This window comes from Myxocyprinus asiaticus, chromosome 8 (assembly GCF_019703515.2).
Source record: "Myxocyprinus asiaticus isolate MX2 ecotype Aquarium Trade chromosome 8, UBuf_Myxa_2, whole genome shotgun sequence".
Classification (NCBI taxonomy): Eukaryota; Metazoa; Chordata; class Actinopteri; order Cypriniformes; family Catostomidae; genus Myxocyprinus; species Myxocyprinus asiaticus.
In genome coordinates this window covers 18421314-18444476 of record NC_059351.1, presented here as the reverse complement: position 1 = coordinate 18444476, position 23163 = coordinate 18421314, and the positions used below count along the sequence as shown (strand labels likewise).

Below are 23163 nucleotides of genomic sequence, written 5' to 3'. Positions count from 1 at the left end.
CTGCTAGTTTACACAGGCATACACCATTCACATTTTCTAAGAAAAATGTTATACAACATACAGTATAACTACAATCAGATTGCAAAAAAACAAAAAAACAAAACTAGTCATTACTATCAAGTAGCTATTCATATTTGTCGAGCTGTCCATTGTTTATTCTAAAGGAATGTTCTGGGTTCAATACAAGTTAAATGCAATCAACAGCATTTGTGGCATAATGTGCATTACCACAAAAATGTATTTGGACTCTTTAAGCAAAGCAAAAATCTGGGTTACACTTACAATGGAAGTGAATGAGACCAATTTGTGAATGTTAAAATACTCAATGTTTCAAAAGTATAGCCAGAAAACATAAAGGATGTGCGTTTAAACATGTTTTCAGTGTGATAAAATCACTTACAAACCTTTTCTGTGTAAATCACTATGTAATGTCATCAAACCCTAAAACAACTGTAAAAATAACCATTTAAACAACTTTACAGCTCAAACAATTCACAAGTTTTAAGAGAAGAAATAATGCAAGTGCTTTTATAAAATTATAAACTTCACATTTCTGTGTTTAAACCCTCAAAAAATAGGCCACATTCACTTTCATTGTCCCCATTCACTTCCATTTTAAGTGCCTCACTGTGACCTCAATTTTTGCTTTTTTTTTTTTTTTTTTTTTAAAGAAAAGGAGGAATGAGTCTAATTTTTGTGGTAATGAACATCATGCCACAAATGCTGTCAATGGAGCTTAACTTTTATTGAACCCGGAACATTACTTTAATATTATCATAAGCGATTTATAAATGTGGCAAATCAGTGTGAGACTGGAGTTTCATTTTAACAGATTATAATGGTGACTATTCATTTATGTTGCAATCAAAATGAGGCACACATATTCTTGAAACACTCCCATACTGAATTCACTGAAAACATAAAACACTCCCTCTTGGTTTTGTTTCACCCACCACTGCCAAAGCTCTCAGATATCAAAGTCAATGCACAGTGGTTGACCAGAGCTTCATAAGTAGGTAAGACATACTCCTATTAACTCCTTAAAAACCTCTATAATATAAATTAACTGCTTCTTAGAGAACTGAAGTCAAAAAACTTTTGTTGAAGCTCTTTCATAATGAACACTTTAGATGAAGTTGCAGAAGGTGTGTTCACATTCCAGGCATGCATTATGGATGTGTGTAATCAGGCTGTGAATGTTAGGTCAGCTATTGATGAACTGTTGCTATGGCCTCAAGAGATAAGAGTGAACATTCCTAAGACTTGCAATTCAGAAAGACATGCACAGCATCATGGCAGTTTTTTTTTTTTAAATAAAACGTGAGCAGTGCTTGCCTGTGCAAAACTCACCGCCAAAATGCTGGAGTTGGACTGACAACTTTTCTTACATATTTGCTAATCCATTGCTAAGGCAATCTGTATGGTTTCTACTGGGTTCTTAGTGGTTGCAAGGGTGCTGCAGGTATTCTTGGAGGTTGGACACCCTCTAGTCAAGATATGGCTGAGGGTCCTCTGTCAATGTCAACTAGAGACGCAGCAATGCATCGGTCGGCCAAACATCGGTATTGGCTGTAAAAGCAATTATTTGCACTATACATGGTTTAAAATTAGCTGATGATCAGGGCAGATTATTTCCTGTCAAAAGGGTTCAGAAAAATGTGTCATTTAGCCTACAACTCTTGCTGTGTGAAAGAAAATGTCTCTTGTGTGGTATTACTTTGAATTGAGTGACTGACAATGACAGCAGAGTTGCAATTTGTAAGATTTCACAATATGGAACAACTGTTAAACTTTTAACACAGGTCATTCTTAACACTTTTACCTTTTAATTTGATTACTCGCCTTAATTCTTGACACAGTAAGAAATATGACAAGTTTGTTTAGGCTTAAGCTTTCAGTAAATGTCAGTCAAGCACATTAAAAAAATTAAGAAATCTTACCAATTTAATGTGAGCTAAACAAGAGTTTAATTCAGAATTCAGTTAATGTGTGTTAAGAATGTTAAAGCCAAAGTGTGTAATTTCTGCACCTCTGAATGGAATAGCAAAAAATAACATTGTTTTCAAACAGCCATTGTTCAAACAAGCAGATAAACCTGCCCCCAATTCAAACCATTGGTTGAGAGGAATTTTATAGCGCCACAGTGTTTACAGTTTTTGAGAAAATTAACCAATGAATTGTTTACTTATATAAATATATTAAGCTGGGATATTGGAGAAATTATTTTAAAAGAAAAAGTTACATACTTCCGCTTTAATGTGAGTTAATAATGTGCTTTCTGTTTCAGGGTTTTCTTTATAACTGAGACCAGTTACTATGTAACATGGAAGACATGTAGAGACAGAGTTATAATTTAAATTTCTTTCAAAGTTGTGTAATTTATTGTCAGTGATTTGAAACAAGGTAGCAAACTGTATCAGCAGATGTTCTAAATTATCCATAAAAATAAGAGCACACTTCTCCTCAATAAACTGCAAAATTATTCATTCATATCCATAGAATGGATAAGGTGGAAAGAGTGCAGAAGTTGCTTCATGCTGAAGTTTTGGGATATTACAAGAAGTATAATATAATGAGCATAATCAATACCAACAGTGATGCTTACCTTAGCAAACACCACTACCTAAATCTACCTACTAAAAGAACCTTCACTAGATCTAGAATTGATTATGAAACTGTTGCAATGACATGGACATACATTACCTTATAGAAATAAGCATCTTCACTCATTTTGTAATACTTTTTAGAGAAAAAAAGAAGAACCAGCTTACCACTTCATTTCAAAATGCCTCACATGATAAAGACTTTCAGTGAACATAAACAGAGTTGGACTGGCTGGGTTTCTTGGGCATAATTAAAGGCTTATCTTACAAATGTACCACATCAGGTTGGAGCAGTTTGGACATGTGAATACATATAAACATGACTTTGTATTTCTACAGAGAACCAATGTCCTCCAAAGTCCTGATGAATGCCACCTCATCCTCCAATATCACAGAGCCTTCTGTCTACCCGAGTGAGGTGATGCGTGTCCTGCAGATGATTGTGACTGTGATGATCTTCCTTTTTGGTGTGTTTCTAAACAGTCTGGTAGTCTGGGTGCTGGGGGTTCGAACTGGCAACCGGAACAGGGGAGCAACTGGCGAAACACAGGGCGCTGGAAGCTTTCGGATCTATGTAGTGAACCTGGCGCTCGCTGATTTAGTGCTGTTGCTACGTACACCGTTAATGCTATCCTACTTGGTGCACAACTTCAACTGGACTTTGGGAGAACGCGTATGCAAGCTGGTCATGTACTTACGCTGCCTTGGATTGTATGCAAGTGCATTTTTGCTGTGCGCTGTGGCAGTGGAGCGCTGCTTGTGTCTTCTCAGACCTGTCTGGGCTCGACTGAGGCGGCCACGCTGGGCCGTGTTACTAGCCTGCGCTGCAATCTGGGTGTTAGCTGCACTCCTGGCTTTGCCCTACATATATGCAGCTAAACTCTTTTCCTGGGAGAACCGCACCGCATGCATAGAAAGTGAGTTAGGAGCTGGACAAGCCTTGGTTGTAGTGGAGACGATGGCAGGCTTCTTGCTACCTCTGGTAATCTTCTTGTCCTGCAATATTGCAGTGTTGTTTTGCGCAAAGAAGGCTGAGGCTGGAGTGGCAACATCCCCGGTGTCATCACCTACGTCTTCATCTGGACCAGGTTACACATCCCAACGGCTAACACGTCTCTACCGGGTACTGTTCCTCACCATGCTCCTTTTTCTTACCTGCTGGGTGCCGTACTTCACCTGCCGCTTCCTAAAGGCTCTTTCGCATAAGCGTCCAAACTGGGAAAAGCTCAACAAGGGGGCAACTGGAGGTGCTTACATTGCACTGTTCCTGGTTTACATCAAGAGTGCACTAAACCCCATTCTGTACGTGTTTGCAGCTCGCGGACTAGGCCGCACAGTTCGCGCCTCACTTCTCTCGACAATTGAACGAGTCTTCAATGATGAAATGTCAGAATCTTTACGAAAGAAGTCCCTACGGAGAAGAGACTCACAGTTTTAGGGGACTCTTGAAGCGGTTTACTGTAAATGAATGATCTGCTACCAGCTCTAAGTTTCATAGAGGTCAAAAGAGTATGGAAAGTTGGACCAGAAGATCTGCTTGTTGACACAGCATCTTGGACAACTTTGATGAACATTTTCTAGTTGATCATATTGACAACAGGCAGGTATAGAACACATTGTGCAGTGCAATCCACTTTACATTACATAAAATGGAAACACTCTGCAAGAGACTGGGACATTTTTCAACCATTCACTGGACATATATATTTTTTGGAGTCTTTGAAGTACTTGACAGGCTTTATTATCTTTTAAATTAGTTGTAATGCAATAATGCTGCCTTTGCATTTCAGGAACCTAATAGCAAACAAAATAATGACGTCAAGATATGGGTTCTCTTATGGGCATTTACAATTAAGTAGTATGATAAAAGGCATGTGTAGCCTGATTACTGGGAATAAATTATCCATTAATAAAGCTAAAGACATATTCTCTCTCTATGAATTTAGAACATGGCCTTTAAGTTTTGAGGTGAACCCTTTTATTGGGGAAACATTTAAAAACAAAATAAACATTTTAAAAGTTACTTTCAGTTTCAAAGTTTAAAACAACAGATCAAACATAAAAGGAAGCAAGAATGTGAACTGCTGTACTGATGCAAACTTGACAAATTTACATCTTAAAGACTATGACTTGCAAGAACAAGTTGTTGATCAACTTACTGATTAAAGCCGTACAAAGAGCAGTGAGACTTCCAAAGTGAAAACTGAATTCCAGTGCTTGAACAGAATGTGTCATTTTGAAATAAGCATCTACTTTGTCTAACAACTGTTGTCGTAATGAAAAGAAAAAGTTTATTTGATTTATTTATAAGTCATACAAAGAGTGTCTAAGGTCTATTCCTGTGGCGGAAAAGCCTGTGTTTTGGGGTGTCAGTCCAGGGATGTGTCACTGTTTGCCATCTGTACTGCATCCACCTGTTTGTGTGCAAGTTCCAGGTACGCCCTCACATCTCCAACAACTGTAGCCATCTGAAGGGCTTTGACCACTGCTGAGGGATTAGGTACCATCTTCATGAGCTGCTCCTGAAAAATCAATGACGTATAAGTTTGGCAGTAATTCAGCATGTTGCATGCAGGGTCCAAAATTAACTCAAACTTTGCTTGCCTAGTCAAAATTATTATGGTACACAAGTCTTTTCCTCAACATTGCTTGTTTCGCTTTTATTTTATTATGTCAGATATACAAAAAAAAAAAAAACCACAACTAAGGTCAGACTTTTGCTCTGCTTCTCGCCCTGACATTGAAATTGAAACTATTATGGTGCTAATTACCCCAAAACGTACTGCCCAAAAAATGTATTTGCTTGCTAAAGTCTAATTTCAGCTTAGTGAATGTTAACTTTGGATCCTGGTTTCAAATATGAGCTTAATATAAATGCACTTGCACAACACTTACAAAAAGTACATTGTTAAATGTTGAAACTGCTTTTCTAGAAAAGATTGCGACAAGCTTGTCTGTACAGCTTTGTGACAGTTCCATATAAGAAGGCAAGTTTCTCAAGCTCAACATCCTTTTGTTGTTCTGTGCACACTATAGAATATACAGTGCATCCGGAAAGTATTCATAGCGCTTCACTTTTTCCACGTTTTGTTATGTTACAGCCTTATTCCAAAATGGATTAAATTCATTATTTTCCTCAAAATTCTACAAACAATACCCCATAATGACAGCGTGAAAGAAGTTTGTTTGAAATCTTTGCAAATGTATTAAAAAGAAAAAAAGAAAAAAAAAGAAAATCACATGTACATAAGTATTCACAGCCTTTGCTCAATACTTTGTTGAAGTACCTTTGGCACCAATTACAGCCTCAAGTCTTTTTGAATATGATGCTACAAGCTTGGCACACCTATTTTTGGGCAGTTTCTCCCATTCTTCTTTGCAGGACCTCTCAAGATCCATCAGGTTGGATGGGGAGCATCGGTGCACAGCCATTTTCAGATCTCTCCAGAGATGTTCAATCGGGTTCAAGTCTGGGCTCTGGCTGGGCCACTCAAGGACATTCACAGAGTTGTCCCATAGCCACTCCTTTGTTATCTTGGCTATGTGCTTAGGGTCGTTGTCCTGTTGGAAGATGAACCTTCACCCCATTCTGAGGTCCAGAGCGCTCTGGAGCAGGTTTTCATCAAGGATGTCTCTGTACATTGCTGCATTCATCTTTCCCTCGATCCTGACTAGTCTCCCAGTTCCTGCCGCTGAAAAACATCCCCACAGCATGATGCTGCCACCACCATGCTTCACTGTAGGGATGGTATTGGCCAGGTGATGAGCGGTGCCTGGTTTCCTCCAGACATGATGCTTGCCATTCAGGCCAAAGAGTTCAATCTTTGTTTCTCATGGTCTGAGAGTCCTTCAGGTGCCTTTTGGCAAACTCCAGGTGGGCTGTCATGTGCCTTTTACTGAGGAGTGGCTTCCGTCTGGCCACTCAACCATACAGGCCTGATTGGTGGAGTGCTGCAGAGATGGTTGTTCTTCTGGAAGGTTCTCCTCTCTCCACAGAGAAATGCTGGAGCTCTGTCAGAGTGACCATCGGGTTCTTGGTCACCTCCCTGACTAAGGCCCTTCTCCCCACGATCACTCAGTTTGGCCAGGCGACCAGCTCTAGGAAGAATCTTGGTGGTTCCAAACTTCTTCCATTTACAGATGATGGAGGCCACTGTGCTCATTGGGACCTTCAATGCTGCAGAAATTTTTCTGTACCCTTCCCCAGACCTGTGCCTCGATACAATCCTGTCTCGGAGGTCTACAGATAATTCCTTGGACTTCATGGCTTGGTTTGTGCTCTGACATGCACTGTTAACTATGGGACCTTATATAGACAGGTGTGTGCCTTTCCAAATCGTGTCTAATCAACTGAATTCCATCAGTGGAAACAGGATGCACATGAGCTCAATTTTGAATGTCATGGCAAAGGCTGTGAATACTTATGTACATGTGATGTTTTGTATTTTTTATTTTTAATAAATTTGCAAAGATTTCAAACAAACTTTTCACGTTGTCATTATGGGGTATTGTTTGTAGAATTTTGAGGAAAATAATGAATTTAATCCATTTTGGAATAAGGCTGTAACATAACAAAATGTGGATAAAAGAGAAGCGCTGTGAATACTTTCCAGATGCACTGTGCATCTTTCTATATAGATATGGTGACAAAGGTGTGAAAACCTCATGTTATGTGTCTGTGTGCCCTTTAGGCCATAAACTGCTGTGAAAAACTAACATTATTGTAACTGCTTTCAAAGTTATTATTCAGAACCCTTTTATCAGTTATCAGAGATACTATAATCAAAGAAAGCTGTGGACATTTGTTAAATGCCATATGCATGAGTCAATATCTACATTACAAATGTAGATAAATCACAATATCTACAAATTCCAAAAAGAATTTGGACACTTAAAACATAATATCTGATGCAGTGACATTCAGATAACAAAATATCAAAGCATGTCATCTGCGCAAATTCTGCTAGAGCTTTTCACAAAACAAACTTCAACTCAAGTTCACACTGGTGTCCTAGTAGAGTAACCACAGTGTAGTTCATTACATTAACTATGGACATGTTCTACTAACAACCACAAAGGGGCAAAATACTTATGTTAAACTTAACATTAATAATGTGAAAAATTACTATTACAATTTAAAAAAAAAAAATGTTCAGAACTTCTTAAAAAAAAAAAAATCCTCGTGCAGCAATGACAGCTTTGCAGATCCTTGGCATTCTAGCTAATTGGCATCAATTGGAGGTGTACCTACCTTCGAACTACCTTCAAACTCAGTGCCTCTTTGCTTGACATCATGGGAAAATCATAAGAAATCAGCCAAGACTTCAGAAAAAAAATTATGGACCTCCACAAGTCTGGTTCATCCTTGGGAGCAATTTCCAAATGCCTGAAGGTACCACGTTCATCTGTACAAACAATAGTACGCAAGTATAAACACCATGGGACCACGCAGCCATTATACCACTCAGGAAGGAGACGCATTCTGTCTCCTAGAGATGAACATAGTTTGGTGCGAAAAGTGCAAATCAATCCGACAACAGTAGCAAAGGACCTTGTGAAGATGCTGGAGAAAACAGGTAGATAAGTATCTATATCCACGGTAAAACGAGTCCTATATTAAAATAACCTGAAAGGCTGCTCGGCAAGGAAGAAGCCACTGCTCCAAAACCGCCATAAAAAGCCAGACGACAGTTTGCAAGTGCACATGGGGACAAAGATCTTACTTTTTGGAGAAATGTCCTCTGGTCTGATGAAACAAAAACTGAACTGTTTGGCCTTAATGACATCATTATGTTTGGAGGAAAAAGTGTGAGGCTTACAAGCTGAAGAACACCATCCCAACCGTGAAGCATGGGGGTGGCAGCATCATGTTGTGGGGGTGCTTTGCTGCAGGAGGGACTGGTGCACTTCACAAAATAGATGGAATTATGAGGAAGGAAAATTATGTGGATATATTGAAGCAACATCTCAAGACATCAGCCAGGAAGTTAAAGCTCAGTCGCAAATGGGTCTTCCAAATGGAGGCCTACAAACCTGACTCAATTACACCAGTTCTGTGTGGAGGAATGGGCCAAAATTCCAGCAACTTATTGTGAAAAGCTTGTGGAAGGCTACCCAAGACATTTGACCCAAGTTAAACAATTTAAAGGCAATGCTACCAAACACTAACAAAGTGTATGTAAACTTATGATCCACTGGGAATGTGATGAAAGAAATAAAAGCTGAAATAATTCTCTCTACTATTATTCTGACATTTCACATTCTTAAAATAGTGATCCTAACTGACCTAAGACAGGGAATTTTTTTTCTACGATTAAATGTCAGGAATTGTGAAAAACTGAGTTTAAATGTATTTGGTGTATGTAAAGTTCTGACTTCAACTGTAATTAATGGGAAACATTGGAATCTAATTGTGATTGCGGTTCATAGGGGTCATTTTGAAGTGAACTGTGATGTACCTGTAGTGTCGGCTCATTGGCTGGGCGAGATGGTAAAGCAGGGAGCCGCAGGACAGTCTGCTCTGACAGCTGAAGAAACTGAAACAGAGTTTAATATAACAATGACAGGTATAAGACATCAATCACAGTTCAAGTGAAACCAATTGAGTGCTAGTAAATCGCTGAGGTGTGACATTGTTTAAGTTCTAGAACCTCCGGTGCGTTCTCCTTGTTCTCTTCTAGTTTGCTCCTCATCATCCTGCATTTTTCTTCCAAACTGTCCATCTTCCCTTCCATCTCCTCAAGAGAGCTCACCATTGAGGCCATGTTCTCCTAAACGCATTGCCAGTACACACAAAAAAGTGATCAACTGGTTATTTCATTAACAAACGGTCATACTGACTCACTGCCTTATAAGATACCTCGTTTTAGATATGTAGAAGGCAATCAAAGAATGAGTTGCAATGTGCTCAAAGATAAATCCAAGATTGCGGATGACTCCAGAGAAATGCTGATTAAAAATATGTAAAGTCTTGATAAAAATGGTTCAGTCTAATTAAAAATGTGTGTGCGCTTTGTATTTTTATAGTTATTAGAGTTCCCTGTTAGCTTAGCAATATTACTGGAATCAATTGTCTGCCTTAGAACACATCCACACTAGCCGTTTTCAGTTTCCTAACGTCATTGTTTTCCAAAGTATGCTGTTATGGAGAGCGTTTTCGAAAGTCTCTGTTTTGGGTGGAGGAAAACGCCATTCCAGTGTGGATGAGAGGCATAAATGTAGCATATTAATGCCTTTTCAAACTGATACGGGTTATTGCGGATGTGGACTTAGAAGACAGCTGCCTATGTAGACAGCAGACAAAGCTCAAGGTTCTGGAAGAGAATAATTATCTGCTCATCGTTCACCTCTAGAGCCTCAAGTGTCTTCTTGCCTTGCTCAGCCTTCTTACTCTCAGCTTTGAACTGATTGGACACCTGCATAATGTCTCCATGTTTCCTTGGAGGAATGGAGAGCTGTGCACACTTTGCCAGAAACCTAAGAAAACATATTGCCAAACAGTAAATGGTTCAAAATAATTTTATTTTTGGTAAGAGTAGTATTTCTGGAAGCGTCTCTTACTGATCTTTAAGGAGGTTGAGATGCTTTTGCGATTCTTCTTTTTCTTTGTGTCTCAATGTTAAAACAGACCTAAGACAAGGCCGTGAAAAAACAGCAAAAATTTAGAAAATGCTACAATCCATTTTCTCACAGTACACAAATATAATTATTACATTACACTGTATTACTTACAGAATTGAGAAGTCAAGCATGTTGTCGAGGGTCAGTATGGAAGACTTGGTCATTGGCTTCCACTTACTCTGATTTTTAATATTTCCAGCCATCGCTGAGATTGCATCAGAAAAGAAGGTGGGTGGAGGGGAATAAAGACAAAAACAGTTCCAACAGGGTTTTATTCTGTATTCTGCTGTAATCAAGCACGTTAATGGAATAACACTACTAGAACACACACTCATTCTTTATTATAACTATTTTCCACATTTTAGAACAAAAGTAAAGTCATCAAAACCATGAAATCACACAAATGCAAGTATGTGAATGATGTAGTGACCAAGAAAACGTCAGAACTATTTTCTATTGGAGTTTGGGTAGATTCCAGCTCTGCACACTCTAATGATTCTCTCAGGCAACTTCATCCTGAGATGCTTTTTAAACAAATTACATTTTTAGCTTTCATCCATAGACACAATCTAAGCATAATCCTTTAGACCAAAATGTTCTTAAGATAATGAAAAGCGAATTCAGTCATGTGTATCCAAATTTTCAACTGGTAGTGTAGCTAGCAGTAAAAGTAAAATCAACAAAGAAAATGAATTTTTTTTTGTTTGTTTTTTATAAAGTCATTGTTCACTGAAGATCTTCCCCTCTGCCATAGCTCTCAAATTTCATTCGCAAATATTCAGATTTGATAAGACATTTGAGAGCCAATGGCATTTGGTGTCATTGATGTCAAACCTGATGCACAAATTAAATTTGCACATGCACAAATGAGGTTTGAGAGCTACTTCCGAGTAAGGTTGTTAAATTTAAAATTGAAGATAAAAATGCACATTCGAATGCTAAAACAGTGTGTTCAAATTTTAGATGCGTGCTAAGCACTGACGATGACTTAAGACTGATTGTGATCTTAATCGCAATAATACAATTTAACGGAACACAGTTGTCTTGAGACGCACTTTAAAGGTTGAAGGTTGAAAAAGTGCAGCGTTCCTGCACAAGATAGCGAAACATGGCACAACGGTGAAAGACATCCATCTAGCGCATGTTTACATAGAAAAACAATTGAAAAAGTGTGAGCAGTCTGTTCCCCCAAAGCTTTCATACGACTTTAGAAGACTTGGAAAATAGTGCACAAAATGGTACTCTTTGGAACTTGACAGTCTCTGGTGGTCACTTATATGCTGTACCGCTGCTCCCTATATGCAATTACGCAGTCTGTGCAGGGCACCAACCCCCTAGGGGGGCACCATACCCTAGAGGGGCACCAGAAACTCCACCGGCTGACATTACTCGCACGTTACGTTATTCAAGAGTTATTCAGCGGTGGCCCTGCTTATATGCTTTCTGAATGCTATATCCTATTGTGTGGAAAAAGAGCAGTGTGAACATTCTGCTAAACATCTCCTTCTGTATTCCACAAAAGAAGGAAAGTCATACTTTTTATTACTTATTTTTTATTTTTGTGGGAATGATTCCATTAAGGCAGGGGTTCTCAATGGGGTGGTACCGCCCCCCAGTGGGCGTTCAAAGGATGCCAGGGGCTATGAGAGCAAATTAGTAGAGAGGGAAGCGTTAGGTTACAAATGGGGGCATTTATTTTTGTTACAACTTTTAAATGCTTATATTTTGTATTTATTGTTTTTACATGCGTTTAGAGTAGGCCTACTGTTTGTAATTACAAAAATGCCATAATGTTTTTTTATAGAAATCATGTTATATCTAACCACGGTAGTGAAGAACATCCATACTTTCATGTTCTTACTATGATCTTGTTACAAATACCACTGTTAAAACTATAAAAATAAATACATTTAAATTTTCATAAGGGCAAAATAAAAATTTAAGATTAAATAGAAAAGCATAAATCCTAAAAACAAACAGAAAAACAATAGGCTAAAATATTCTTGTTTGAGTGTAAGAAAATATAATTGATTTTGTTTGCCTTCAGAAATTCAAAGAGATGACTCATTTGAATCAATAAGCGCCTGATGAAAGAAGTTCCAACTCAGTCACACTGTTAGAATAATTTAGTCACATAAATTAGGTTTTAACTTTTTACTATTTATAGATGTTATAGATAACCTTACTGTTGTTGATACCAGTAAATTTACATCAGTATCCAACTCAAAATCAATGCTGTAATGTAGAATGAGCATTTCAGTGGGACAAAATATGCATTATTGGTCTTTTCACATTTGAAATATAACCATTTTTATTATTAGTTTCTGTCTTCACATTTTCATTTTATAGGCCCCAGATATAGCCCTCCATCTGCTTAAATTTAAGGAACACAAGGTTTGGTCTCACATTCATGATGTGTAAGCCTGCTGTATTTATTAACATAACTTTAAAATTATGCATCGAAGCTGCATCGAGCAAAATAAGTAAATAATACAAATATGGGGGTTTTTTTGTTTGTTTTTTTTGGGTAACACAAAGTCTCAGCTTTCAAATTATGTCACTGCTGGGGTAAGGGAATGAAGTAGGGGGAGGTCATCAAAAAAAGGTTTAGAACCACTGCATTAAGGGAAAGAGGATACAAACCTTTTTTCAGTAGCCTATTTATGCATTTGGAACACTTCCTTTAACAAGAAAGTTTGACAAATCATCTCCACAATAAGTTTCAGAAGAACCTCAACTTGCCCAACAAGTACAGACATCTCCAAATATTTCTCAACTTACCACTGTTTTTCTTAGACTGTTCCGGATGTGAGCCTTCAACACTGGGCTTAGACTTCTAAAACACACATAAATGTAAAATCTTACATTACATATTTCATCTCAAATAATGTCAAACATCAAGTATCTAAGATTTACCACTGATAATTTAGGTTAAAAAAAAAATGTATCATTCAATAACGATAAACCATGGTTCACAGGAAAACTCAAGACAGCTCCATCATGCCAAAAAGGATGCTTACAGAAGTGGGGATAAAATATTGAACAACCAGGCCAGAAACACACTGACTAAGGAAATCAGAGTGGCTAAAAGAAGCTACTCTGAAAAGCTGAAAAAACTGTTTTCAGCCAACGATCCTGCATCTGTGTGGAAAGGCCTGAAAAGCATCACCAAGTATAAGACACCTCCCTCTTGCTCTGTAGAGAATCAACTAATGGCTGATAAACTGAATGTGTTTTACTGCAGGTTTGAAAAGCCCAGTCTCACACCCCTCCCCTACTCTGATCTTTACTTCACACACACACCAACACCTCCTGGAACCCCTCTCCTGTTACTCAAACAGCACTTATAATCTGTGAGGAGGATGTGTGCTGGGCTTTTCGGAAACAAAAGACTAGGAAAGCTTCAGGCCCAGACGGTGTTTCACCTGCCTGTCTGAAAGTCTGCACTGACCAACTGACCCCCATCTTCACACAGATCTTCAACAGATCACTGGAGCAGTGTGAAGTTCCATGCTGCTAATTTAAAAACATTTTAATGTGTTTAAAAAAATAATAATAATTTATGATAAGATGCTAAATTAATCTAAATCATGACTCTCAGGGCAAGCATTTCACCTGCATTTGCTAGTAAATGCCCTGCAGATACACTTTTGCTAGAAAAAAATGACATTTGCAGAACATTTTTGATGTGTTTAGAATTTTCACAAATCATTTTCACTGTTTACACAAAAGCTCATCCACGTCTGCCAGCTAATCAGTGACATATTTAAATAAGCACAATTAATTTAGTAAAAATCCAAATAACTTTACAGATCTTTATTGTAAAGGGTTTAAACAATGTTTTCCATGCTTGTTCAATGAACCATAAACAATAAATGAACATGCACCTGTGGAACGGTCGTTAAGACGCTAACAGCTTACAGACGGCAGGCAATTAAGGTCACCGTTATAACAACTTAGGATACTGAAGAGACCTTTCTAATGACTCTGAAAAACACCCAAAAAAGATGCTCAGGGTCCCTACTCATCTGCGTGAACATGCCTTAGGCATGCTGCATGGAGGCATGGGGACTGCAGATGTGGCCAGGGCAATAAATTGCAATGTCTGTACTGTGAGATGCCTAAGACAGCGCTACAGGGAGACAGGAAGGACAGCTGATCGTCCTTGCAGTGGCAGACCACGTGTAACAACACCTGCACAGGATCGGTACATCCAAATATCACACCTGCGGGACAGGCACAGGATGGCAACAAAAACTGCCCGAGTTACACCAGGAATGCACAATCCCTCCATCAGTGTTCAGACTGTCCGCAATAGGCTGAGAGAGGCTGGATTGAGGGCTTTCAGGCCTGTTGTAAGGCAGGTCCTTACCAGACATCACCAGCAACAATGTCGTCTATGGGCACAAACCCACCTTCGCTGGACCAGACAGGACTGGCAAAAAGTGCTCTTCACTGACGAGTCGTGGTTTTGTCTCACCAGGGGTGAGGGACTCACGTTTATCATCGAAGGAATGAGCGTTACACCGAGGCCTGTACTCTGGAGCGGGATCAATTTGGAGGTGGAGGGTCCATCATGGTCTGGGGCGGTGTGTCACAGCATCATCGGACTGAGCTTGTTGTCATTGCAGGCAATCTCAATGCTGTGCGTTACAGGGAAGACATCCTCCTCCCTCATGTGGTACCCTTCCTGCAGGCTCATCCTGACATGACCTTCCAGCACGACAATGCCACCAGCCATACTGCTCGTTCTGTGCGTGATTTACTGCAAGACAGTGTTCTGCCATGGCCAGCGAAGAGCCCGGATCTCAATCCCATTGAGCACGTCTGGGACCTGTTGGAGCGGAGGGTGAGGGCTAGGGCCATTCCCCCCAAAAATGTCTGGGAACTTGCAAGAGCCTTGGTGGAAGAGTGGGGTAACATCTCACAGTAAGAACTGGCAAATCTGGTGGAGTCCATGAGGAGGAGATGCACTGCAGTACTTAATGCAGCAGGTGGCCACACCAGATACTTTGTTCAGGGACACATTATTCCATTTCTGTTAGTCACATGTCTGTGAAACTTGTTCAGTTTATGTCTTAGTTGTTGAATCTTTTTATATTCATACAAATATTTACACATGTTAAGTTTGCTGAAAATAAAACCAGTTGAAATTGAGAGGACGTTTCTTTTTTTGCTGAGTTTAGTAACAACCACAAAATATTTTTTTGATTATTTAAGTTAGCAAAGCACAAAAACATACGTACATTATCAACAAATGTAAAATGTAGTGAAAACACAGTACTGGCCCCATAGGGCAAGTAACAGACCCATCAACTGGCCCCAAACTCTCTCACAATGGCCCCTGGGCTATCCTTACTGTTGAGCCATGTATGTATGTTATTGATTGGATATGATTATCAATAGTACTGTCAAATAAATTGTCAATAAAAAGTAGTTTGGTTCAGGTTAGAGCAGGTGCATCTCACTTGAGATCTCTTATCAGTCTTCCTCTCTGCAGCTCCTCTGGGGCCCCGTGTGGAGGTCCTTCCTGACGCTCGAGCTGGTTTCATAATGATGATCAATGTGCCAAAGCTGTAGGTTATACATAAAATACATAAACTGAGATTACATTCCCTGAGGCAATTTCAAACTAATATTTAAAAACAATTTTTAAAATCATGTTTACATGGACATTGCTTATTGCTTGAGGCTACACTTTTGAAACCGTGAGTTTTGAACAGTTTTTACTTCTAACAGTTTAACATAACCAGTTGGCCCCATTAACTTCCATTGTTAGTGCCTAAATATAACCCAGATTTGTATTTTTTTAAGAAAAGGAGGGACAAGCCCAAATTAATTTTTGTTGTAATCAACATTATGCCTCAAATGCTGTCAACTGAGCTTAAATTGTATTGAACACGGAACATTCCATTAAAAAATCATCCTTTTAAGAATCTTGGCATCATTATAATACCATGTTTTGGGGCATGCATTTTTATAATAAGATATTCTTTAAAATACCTATGGATAGTATGTAAATACTGTAGTACACATCCAACAGTTTAACAGCATAAGTGCACTGCTAACGAACGACAAAATTATTAAATAATTTTCATTTTATCAGCTATGTACCACGAATCTATTCCGTCTTCAGTACTCACCCGATTCGCGCCAAACGAGTCAAAGCGGAACTGTACTGCGCATGCGCTGTGAAAGAAACGTCATCTTTTTGACCGCCATATTGAGAAGGGAATGGAACACATGAACACTTTGAGTACTGTATACTCAGTATGCCAAATGCCGACTGCTACAAGTGCCGTCCAGTTATTATTTTTATTTCAGTTTTTAACTGTAAATAAAATAAATTGTCAGTCTTATCAAATGAGTCAAGGAGGAGATGTTTGAATACTAGACTACTTTGAACGGCATGCTGCAAAATATGCACCGTATACTGCCAATTATTCGAAACACAAGTAGGCATTTCCAAAACATTTCAAGCAGTAGTATGCTACATTTTTGTCACGTGATATTGTCAAATTGCGTATCAATTGTAAATATAAAGGCTTGTGTGTGTGTGTGTGTCTTTTTTTAAATTACATTTTGTGTAAAAATGTCTTAGACTTTAGCAATATGATGAAATTGTCTTAAGAAAGGAGACTTTAAAAATAATAGTGACTACTACTCTTGGTAGTAGCGTTAAAAATGTGCCCATGCGCACAAGGGAAAAGAACTCAAAAGCACAGTGTTTATTCTTCTTAAGAAACATATGGGAATTTCGACATTTGATAACAGAATGCAACAACAGCAACAGAAAATATACAAATCACATTTATCATTTCTGCCCTGCTGTTAAAATATTAGGGCATTAAAGGAGTAGTTCACCCAAAAATGAAAATTGCCTCATTTACTCACCCTCATGCAATCCCAGATGTGCATGACTTTCTTTCTTCTGAAGAACACAAAGAGTTGTAGAACAATATTTCTGCTTTGTAGTTCCACACAATGCAAGTGAATGGTGACCAAAACCTTGAAGATCCAAAAAGCTCTTAAAGGCAGCATTAAAGTAATCCATACAACTCCAGTGGTTTTATCCATGTCTTCAGAAGTGATATGATTGGTGTGGGTGAGAACAGACTAAAATATAACTCCTTTTTCACTATAAATCCAGATATCAGCAGTCTCCTTGGCGATCATGATATCAAGCTCGATTACACTTACTAGCACCATCTAGTGCTCTGTGCATGCCTCAAGCACTAGGAAGTGTAATTTAGCTTGAAATCATGATTGTGTCTAGAGACTGCAATGTCAAGATCCCTTTACATGCTTTTTAAAGCTTCAAAGTTCTGGTCACCATTCACTTGCATTATATGGCCCTACAGAGCTGAGATGTTCTTCTAAAAACTGTGTTCTGCAGAAGAATAAAAAACATACACATCTGGGATAGCATGAGCGTGAGTAAATGATAAGAGAATTTTCTCTTTAATACTTCTCTTGAGGTAATATGGCATTTCCTGTTTAACACCTCCATTATCAAGGCTGCAAACTCCTTACCAGAACATGTTATGACCACAAAAAGCAGGTGATAACAATCTCACATCTATTAAAAACATTATGAATATTAGAGTTCACCACATCCGTCTCATAGAGCTCGCCAGAACAGCGTTTGTCATCAGCTACGCTTTGACATTACAAGATAAAGTTCTGCGATGTTATCTCTGAAAGAAATCTACACTCTTTCAGGGTTGAAAAATTTCCCAGTGTATCGTCCGTGTTTGTGTAGGTCAAATGGACTGAGGACTTTGCGAATACCAAGCATGTTGGACTGGGCGATTCTCTGAAAGGTCCAGGGGTTTTGATTGTTGGATTCCCTCTCGGATTGTTCCTGCTGCAACGCTGCCAAACTCTCTCTGCTCACAACCTACAGGATAAATAATAGCACATTACTGTTATTATTTGTAAATATATCAATGTTGACGTGTGAGTGGGACTTTCAAGCTCCACAATGACAAAAAAGCATTAAAATATTTTGTACGAAAGTCTTGTTAAAAGGAACAGTTCACCCAAAAATGAACGTTCTGTCACCATTTACTCACCCTCATGCCACTCCAAACCTGTATGCATTTCTTTCTTCTCTTAAAAACAAAATAAAATATTTTGAAAAATGTCTCTGTTTATTTTGTCCATACAATGAAAGTCAGTAGGGTTCAATGTTGTTTTGGACATTCTTCAAAATATCTTCGTTTGTGCTCTGCAGTAGAAAGAATTTCATACAGGTTTGGAGCAAATTGAGAGTGAGTAAATGATGACAGGATATTTCATTTTTGGGTGAACTATTCCTTTAAGTCATACGATAACTTAAGTGAGGAAAAGACTGAAATTGAAGTCATTATCCAGCGAAATCTGCTGCAGCTCTCAAATCAAAAATGGCCCCAATATGGCAAACAGCAAATAGGTGAACTACCTATTTTTGGATGAAATTCTCACGTTCACCGTGTCGAGTGGTTTATTGCCACAGTATCTATCTGACCATTTCATATCATGTTCTCCATCTCATAACCTCTGCAAACAATGCAAATTTTGGTTTTCTATCATGGTTTCCCTTAAACTCATCGATGCTCTATGTAGGAAAGGATTTTACCTGTTATGCCTCAATTCTAACCACAGATATTTGAAAGTAAACCTCTCTAAACTAGTTTAGGGCGTATGGCTTGAAACTTGTCATATTTCACCTCAAAAACAAAGTAATGAGAAACTATATTTTGCATATAAAAGGAAAATTAAGCCTGTTTTTAGGGTCACTAAGAGTTTTTGCAATGTGACATTATTTTCATGATGAAATAATTCTCATTTTCTTGGTAGTGATGCAAAAAGATGAAATTGTATGATAGTTATAATGCCTTTTAATCTTTGCTGACCTAAAAAAAAAAAAAAAATCATTATATTGCAGTATCTTTTATTGTTAAACACTAAATTACTGTATTACAGTGATGACAGTCACCATTAAGAAAGAGAAAATAAAAAATGATATAAATTATTTTTTTATTTAAAATATATAAAAACTATTTAAACACACACACACCGTATATACACAGTGTATATAATACAGTTTATAATACAGGTCCTTAAAAAGGCTTCATTTTCTTTATGCAAAATATGACTTCCTTTTTTTCTTTTGGTTTGGGGGTAAAATATGGAACCTGATGTTTTTATGAAATTCAATTTTGTTGTAACTTTGTAAGCACCTTGCAAAACTAACTTTCAAGACAATACAGAAAATAAATTACTTCCATGTTTAACAGATTACTTTTCAAAACAACAAGAAAATCCTGCAGAAGACAAACTTCACTTATAGAACTTTGTTTCAAGAATTACTTCTACATTTTAATTACATTAAAAACAAAAAAATTAAACATCATGCAAAAAACATACAGCATAAAAGTAAACGTTACGCAACACTTTCCACATTTAAGTTACTGCCGTATCTGTTTTGAGGTAAAGATGATTATGGAAAAGCAAAAACAAAAAGTTAGTTATGCAAGTTACACAAAAGTATCTCAGAACAAACCTTGGCGGGAAAGGGGAGCTTCTTGGCAACCTCAGTCAGCACTGCCTCAAACTCACCAAGCTCAACGCGACCTCCGACCTCTATTATCAGCCGACCGCATTTCACCGGAGTCACATAGTGGTCGATGGCACCTTTGCCACCACCCATGCGCTGGCCGAGTCCTTTACGAGTGATCGGCTTGTATGGTGCATTAATGCGCCAGCGAGCGAACGTTGTGCGCGGGTCCATGCGCCGGTTAATAGTGAGCCGCATCATCTCCATGTGACCCCAGTGTAGGTAACCGCCACCCAGAGCCTAAAGGTCAATAAACACAAGTTGTTGAAAAAGACCCCATGAAATGGTTTGAAGAGTGCAGTTTTATTTCCTGTAGTTCCTATTGAAACAGAAATTTGATGTGGGGCATATTAAAGGGCTCGCTTGTTTTTTATATAGCAAATAGACTTTAGTTGGCAACACAACCTGGCAAAACCACACTTGACAGCTGTGTCTTTATTTCCAACAACAGATTTAATTGCTATCATTTTAAACCTAACAAACTTTTTTTGCCAAATGTCTGGCTTGAAAAGTGTGCTTGTGCAATCTTCCAAATAAAGAAACGTATTATCATGTCAGCACAAAATGCAATGACATTTAGACTTGTGAAGTGTGGCTTCAGTGTCGCAATACTTTTTGGGGCCACTGTATGTAACTGCAAATGTTTCCATTGGCTCTCAGAAGAATGATTTGCAACACTGACCACAATACCATACTGTCCCTTGTTAAAGGTGTTTGCTGCTTTGGCTGGTCCCTGAATGTCACGCAACCTCTTCATCTCCTTCTTCGCTTTTTTGAAGTTCGGGACCTTATTGAGGAATTTCAGTTTAGGCCTGTCAGGTAAAACCACATCTGCATGAAAGAGAAAACACAAAATTGGTAAGAGTAAACATTACAAATGAGAATACGATTATCATGGCAGTCCTTGACCAAAGTAAATAAGTTTAAAGAAATTATTCACCCAAAAATTTAAATTCTCATCATTAACTCATACCATCCCAGATGTATTTGACTTTATTTATTCTGCACAACACAAATTAAGATTTTTAAAAGAACAGCTCTGTAGGTCCATACAATGTAAGTGAATGGTGGCAAGAACTTTGAAGCTCCAAAAAGCACATAAATGCAGCACAAAAGTAATCCATATGACTTCAGTAGTTAAATCAATGTCTTCTGAAATGATATAATAGGTGTAGGTGAGAAATAGATCAATTTTTAAGAAATGTTTTACTATAAATTCTACTCCCTGCCTAGTAGGTGGTGATATGCACGAAGAATCTGAATCGTCAAAAACAAAAGTAGAATTTGAAAGTGAAAGTGGAGATTTATAGTTAAAAAAAAAAAAAAAAAAAAAGGACAAATATTTTTTAATTTATGCTGCCTTTGCGCTTTTTCTGGTCACCATTCACTTGCATTGTATGGACCTACAGAGCTGAGATATTCTTCTAAAAATCTTCATTTGTGTTCTACAGAAGAAAAAGTCATGCACATCTGGGATAGTATGAGAGCGAGTAAATAATAATGGTTAAATACTGATGATGTAGTATAAAATATAATTACCACTGAAGTCTGGTGGCACTTCATAAGTCCTCAACCCTGCTGTCAAAACCTTCAAGTTTCTCTGCAGGACATCTAGGATATAAGAAGTGATCTTAGTAAATGCATACTAATGTAACTGGGAAACACAGGTTTCATGAGCAAAATATAATAAATGGCCACATTAACTAGTTATGACACTCTAATTACTCTAAAATAAGTAAAAAAGGATTAGAATCCAGATAGAATGATGAATTATATCTGATGATCAGTGATGCTGTAGTCCCTTAGAAAAAAGTACTGTGGTGATACCGTGGTACAGCCAGGTGTCAATAATAATAGCCAAGCGAGCAGAATACTTACCATGGTACATGTCCAAACAAAAACATGGTAATATCAAGATACCTTTACATTTGTGGTACTAATATAAATTATACGAAATTATATGTAAAATGTAAATAAAACGAATCGTCTTGGCACTACCTGGCTGGCTTGATGTCCGGGAAAACGCCCAAAATACGTTCTTTAGTACTGATAACATTTTTTGAATGTAATATTCAAATATATTATATATGAAAATATAAGCTTAATAATTAATTATTTCTTAAGAATTTTAATTAATATCGGTCTCTATTGGTCTCTCACACATTACGCAAGGTCGCTGCCATGTTTGATTAACATCCGGTGTTTCGGTCAAATTACGCCGTAGAAACAGCAGCGCGAATCATGAGTTCCATGTTTGAGATATTAAAAATAAACGGTATGTTAAATAAATGATTGTCATTCCATTTTTATGTATTTTTAATTATAATTTTTTTTACATTGGTGTATTTTACGGAGGACTAGGAGTGCCTTTCAGAAATTAAGGAATTATCTATGTATTAGTCTGAAAACAAAAACTTAAAAAAGAAAATAAAAGCTTTACAAATCGACAAAGAAATTATTCATATATATATATATATATATATATATATATATGATCAAAAGTGTTATACAAATAATTTTCACACAGAACATTCAAAACCATCCAAACATTTTAGTTCGAGCTGGTAAAAAACCTCCTTGGCTAAGCTAGTGGGGAGTTGCTGGTCAAACATATTCCAGAGCACAACTTGAAATGATTTTCCTGTAGCGAGTAAACTAATGTGCCCTTCAACTGGACTCGGAAATATCGTAATTACGAGTTCCGAGCACATGATGACCCAGCGAAGTCAGAAGGTCAGGTGGGAAACTCGGAATATTTTTTTATTTTTATTTTTATTTTTTTTATTTTTTTATTCATGCAAAACGTCTTACATGAGATTGTGTCAACAAGCACAGAACAACAAGAACAGTAAAAAAAAAAAAAAAAAAAAAAGGAAGACATATCATAAATATAATAATAATAATAATAAACAAGCCAGAGAGAGAGAGAGAAAAAAAAACATCTATACAAGGTTAAACACTGAAAGCATTTTTGGCTTTTCAAAAAAAAAAATTTTTTTATGCCCATCAAAGACAAAACATAGGAGTTATAGTCTATCAGAAAAACTGACAATAACGGATTCTTACCCAAAAATTTGCATTTGTGTATAAAAAATTTACCAAGTATAATAAAAAGATTAACAATATACTGGATATGAGAATTTGAGTTGTTATAAAGAAAAATAATATTAAAAGTGTTCATACATATTTTGACAGTTGTTTTTTCTGAGAGATAGGTACATAGCTTGTTCCAAAAAGATTTAACACAAAGACATTCACTAAAAAGATGAACAACAGTCTCTTCTATGTCACAGAATGGACATTTTTTCTCAATATTTTGAATATACTTGTGGAGTGTGC

The 23163-nt window shown here is 37.6% G+C and overlaps 3 protein-coding genes across 6 annotated transcripts; 1 reads left to right on the top strand and 2 right to left on the bottom strand.

The window, feature by feature from the left end:
- Nucleotides 1-918: 918 nt before the first annotated feature.
- LOC127445346 (C3a anaphylatoxin chemotactic receptor) lies at nt 919-4785 on the top strand. Of its 2 annotated transcripts, none has more exons than XM_051705364.1 (2): nt 919-1016; nt 2943-4785. In XM_051705364.1, the coding sequence occupies exon 2, from the start codon at nt 2950-2952 to the stop codon at nt 4039-4041; it is 1092 nt and encodes a 363-aa protein (XP_051561324.1). In that variant the 5' UTR covers nt 919-1016; nt 2943-2949; the 3' UTR covers nt 4042-4785. The 2 variants fall into 2 exon arrangements, with proteins under 2 accessions (XP_051561324.1, XP_051561325.1); XM_051705365.1 differs by having other exon boundaries at nt 956-1012.
- On the bottom strand, nt 4302-16393 carry cenpq (centromere protein Q). 2 transcript variants are annotated; one of them, XM_051705373.1, is made up of 9 exons: nt 16367-16393; nt 15692-15797; nt 13005-13059; nt 10335-10428; nt 10164-10232; nt 9950-10079; nt 9254-9373; nt 9062-9139; nt 4302-5125 (listed from the first exon to the last, which is right to left on the bottom strand). In XM_051705373.1, the coding sequence occupies exons 2-9, from the start codon at nt 15773-15775 to the stop codon at nt 4973-4975; spliced, it is 783 nt and encodes a 260-aa protein (XP_051561333.1). In that variant the 5' UTR covers nt 15776-15797; nt 16367-16393; the 3' UTR covers nt 4302-4972. The 2 variants fall into 2 exon arrangements, with proteins under 2 accessions (XP_051561333.1, XP_051561335.1); XM_051705375.1 differs by lacking the exon at nt 16367-16393 and adding an exon at nt 16227-16340.
- Nucleotides 16394-16936: 543 nt separating this feature from the next.
- On the bottom strand, nt 16937-22053 carry mrpl16 (mitochondrial ribosomal protein L16). 2 transcript variants are annotated; one of them, XM_051705377.1, is made up of 5 exons: nt 21823-22053; nt 21364-21435; nt 20507-20655; nt 19827-20064; nt 16937-18123 (listed from the first exon to the last, which is right to left on the bottom strand). In XM_051705377.1, exons 1-5 carry the CDS (start codon nt 21878-21880, stop codon nt 17987-17989), a joined length of 654 nt encoding a protein of 217 aa, XP_051561337.1. In that variant the 5' UTR covers nt 21881-22053; the 3' UTR covers nt 16937-17986. The 2 variants fall into 2 exon arrangements, with proteins under 2 accessions (XP_051561337.1, XP_051561336.1); XM_051705376.1 differs by having other exon boundaries at nt 19771-20064; nt 21823-22049.
- Between the last annotated feature and the right edge of the window lie 1110 nt (nt 22054-23163).

Bases quoted from the DNA above. Each gene is read 5' to 3' on its own strand.
- cenpq (XM_051705373.1), bottom strand. From the start codon at position 15,775: ATGAAACCAGCTCGAGCGTCAGGAAGGACCTCCACACGGGGCCCCAGA. The intron at 10,429-13,004 runs GTAAGTTGAGAA...ATGCAATCTCAG, and splicing joins ACAGTCTAAGAAAAACAGTG to CGATGGCTGGAAATATTAAA. The intron at 5,126-9,061 runs GTACATCACAGT...TTGATTTTTCAG, and splicing joins CCAATGAGCCGACACTACAG to GAGCAGCTCATGAAGATGGT.
- LOC127445346 (XM_051705364.1), top strand. From the start codon at position 2,950: ATGTCCTCCAAAGTCCTGATGAATGCCACCTCATCCTCCAATATCACA.
- mrpl16 (XM_051705376.1), bottom strand. From the start codon at position 21,880: ATGTTATCAGTACTAAAGAACGTATTTTGGGCGTTTTCCCGGACATCA. The intron at 21,436-21,822 runs GTAGTGCCAAGA...CTTATATCCTAG, and splicing joins CCGGACATCAAGCCAGCCAG to ATGTCCTGCAGAGAAACTTG. The intron at 20,065-20,506 runs GTCAGTGTTGCA...ATTGACCTTTAG, and splicing joins AGGGACAGTATGGTATTGTG to GCTCTGGGTGGCGGTTACCT.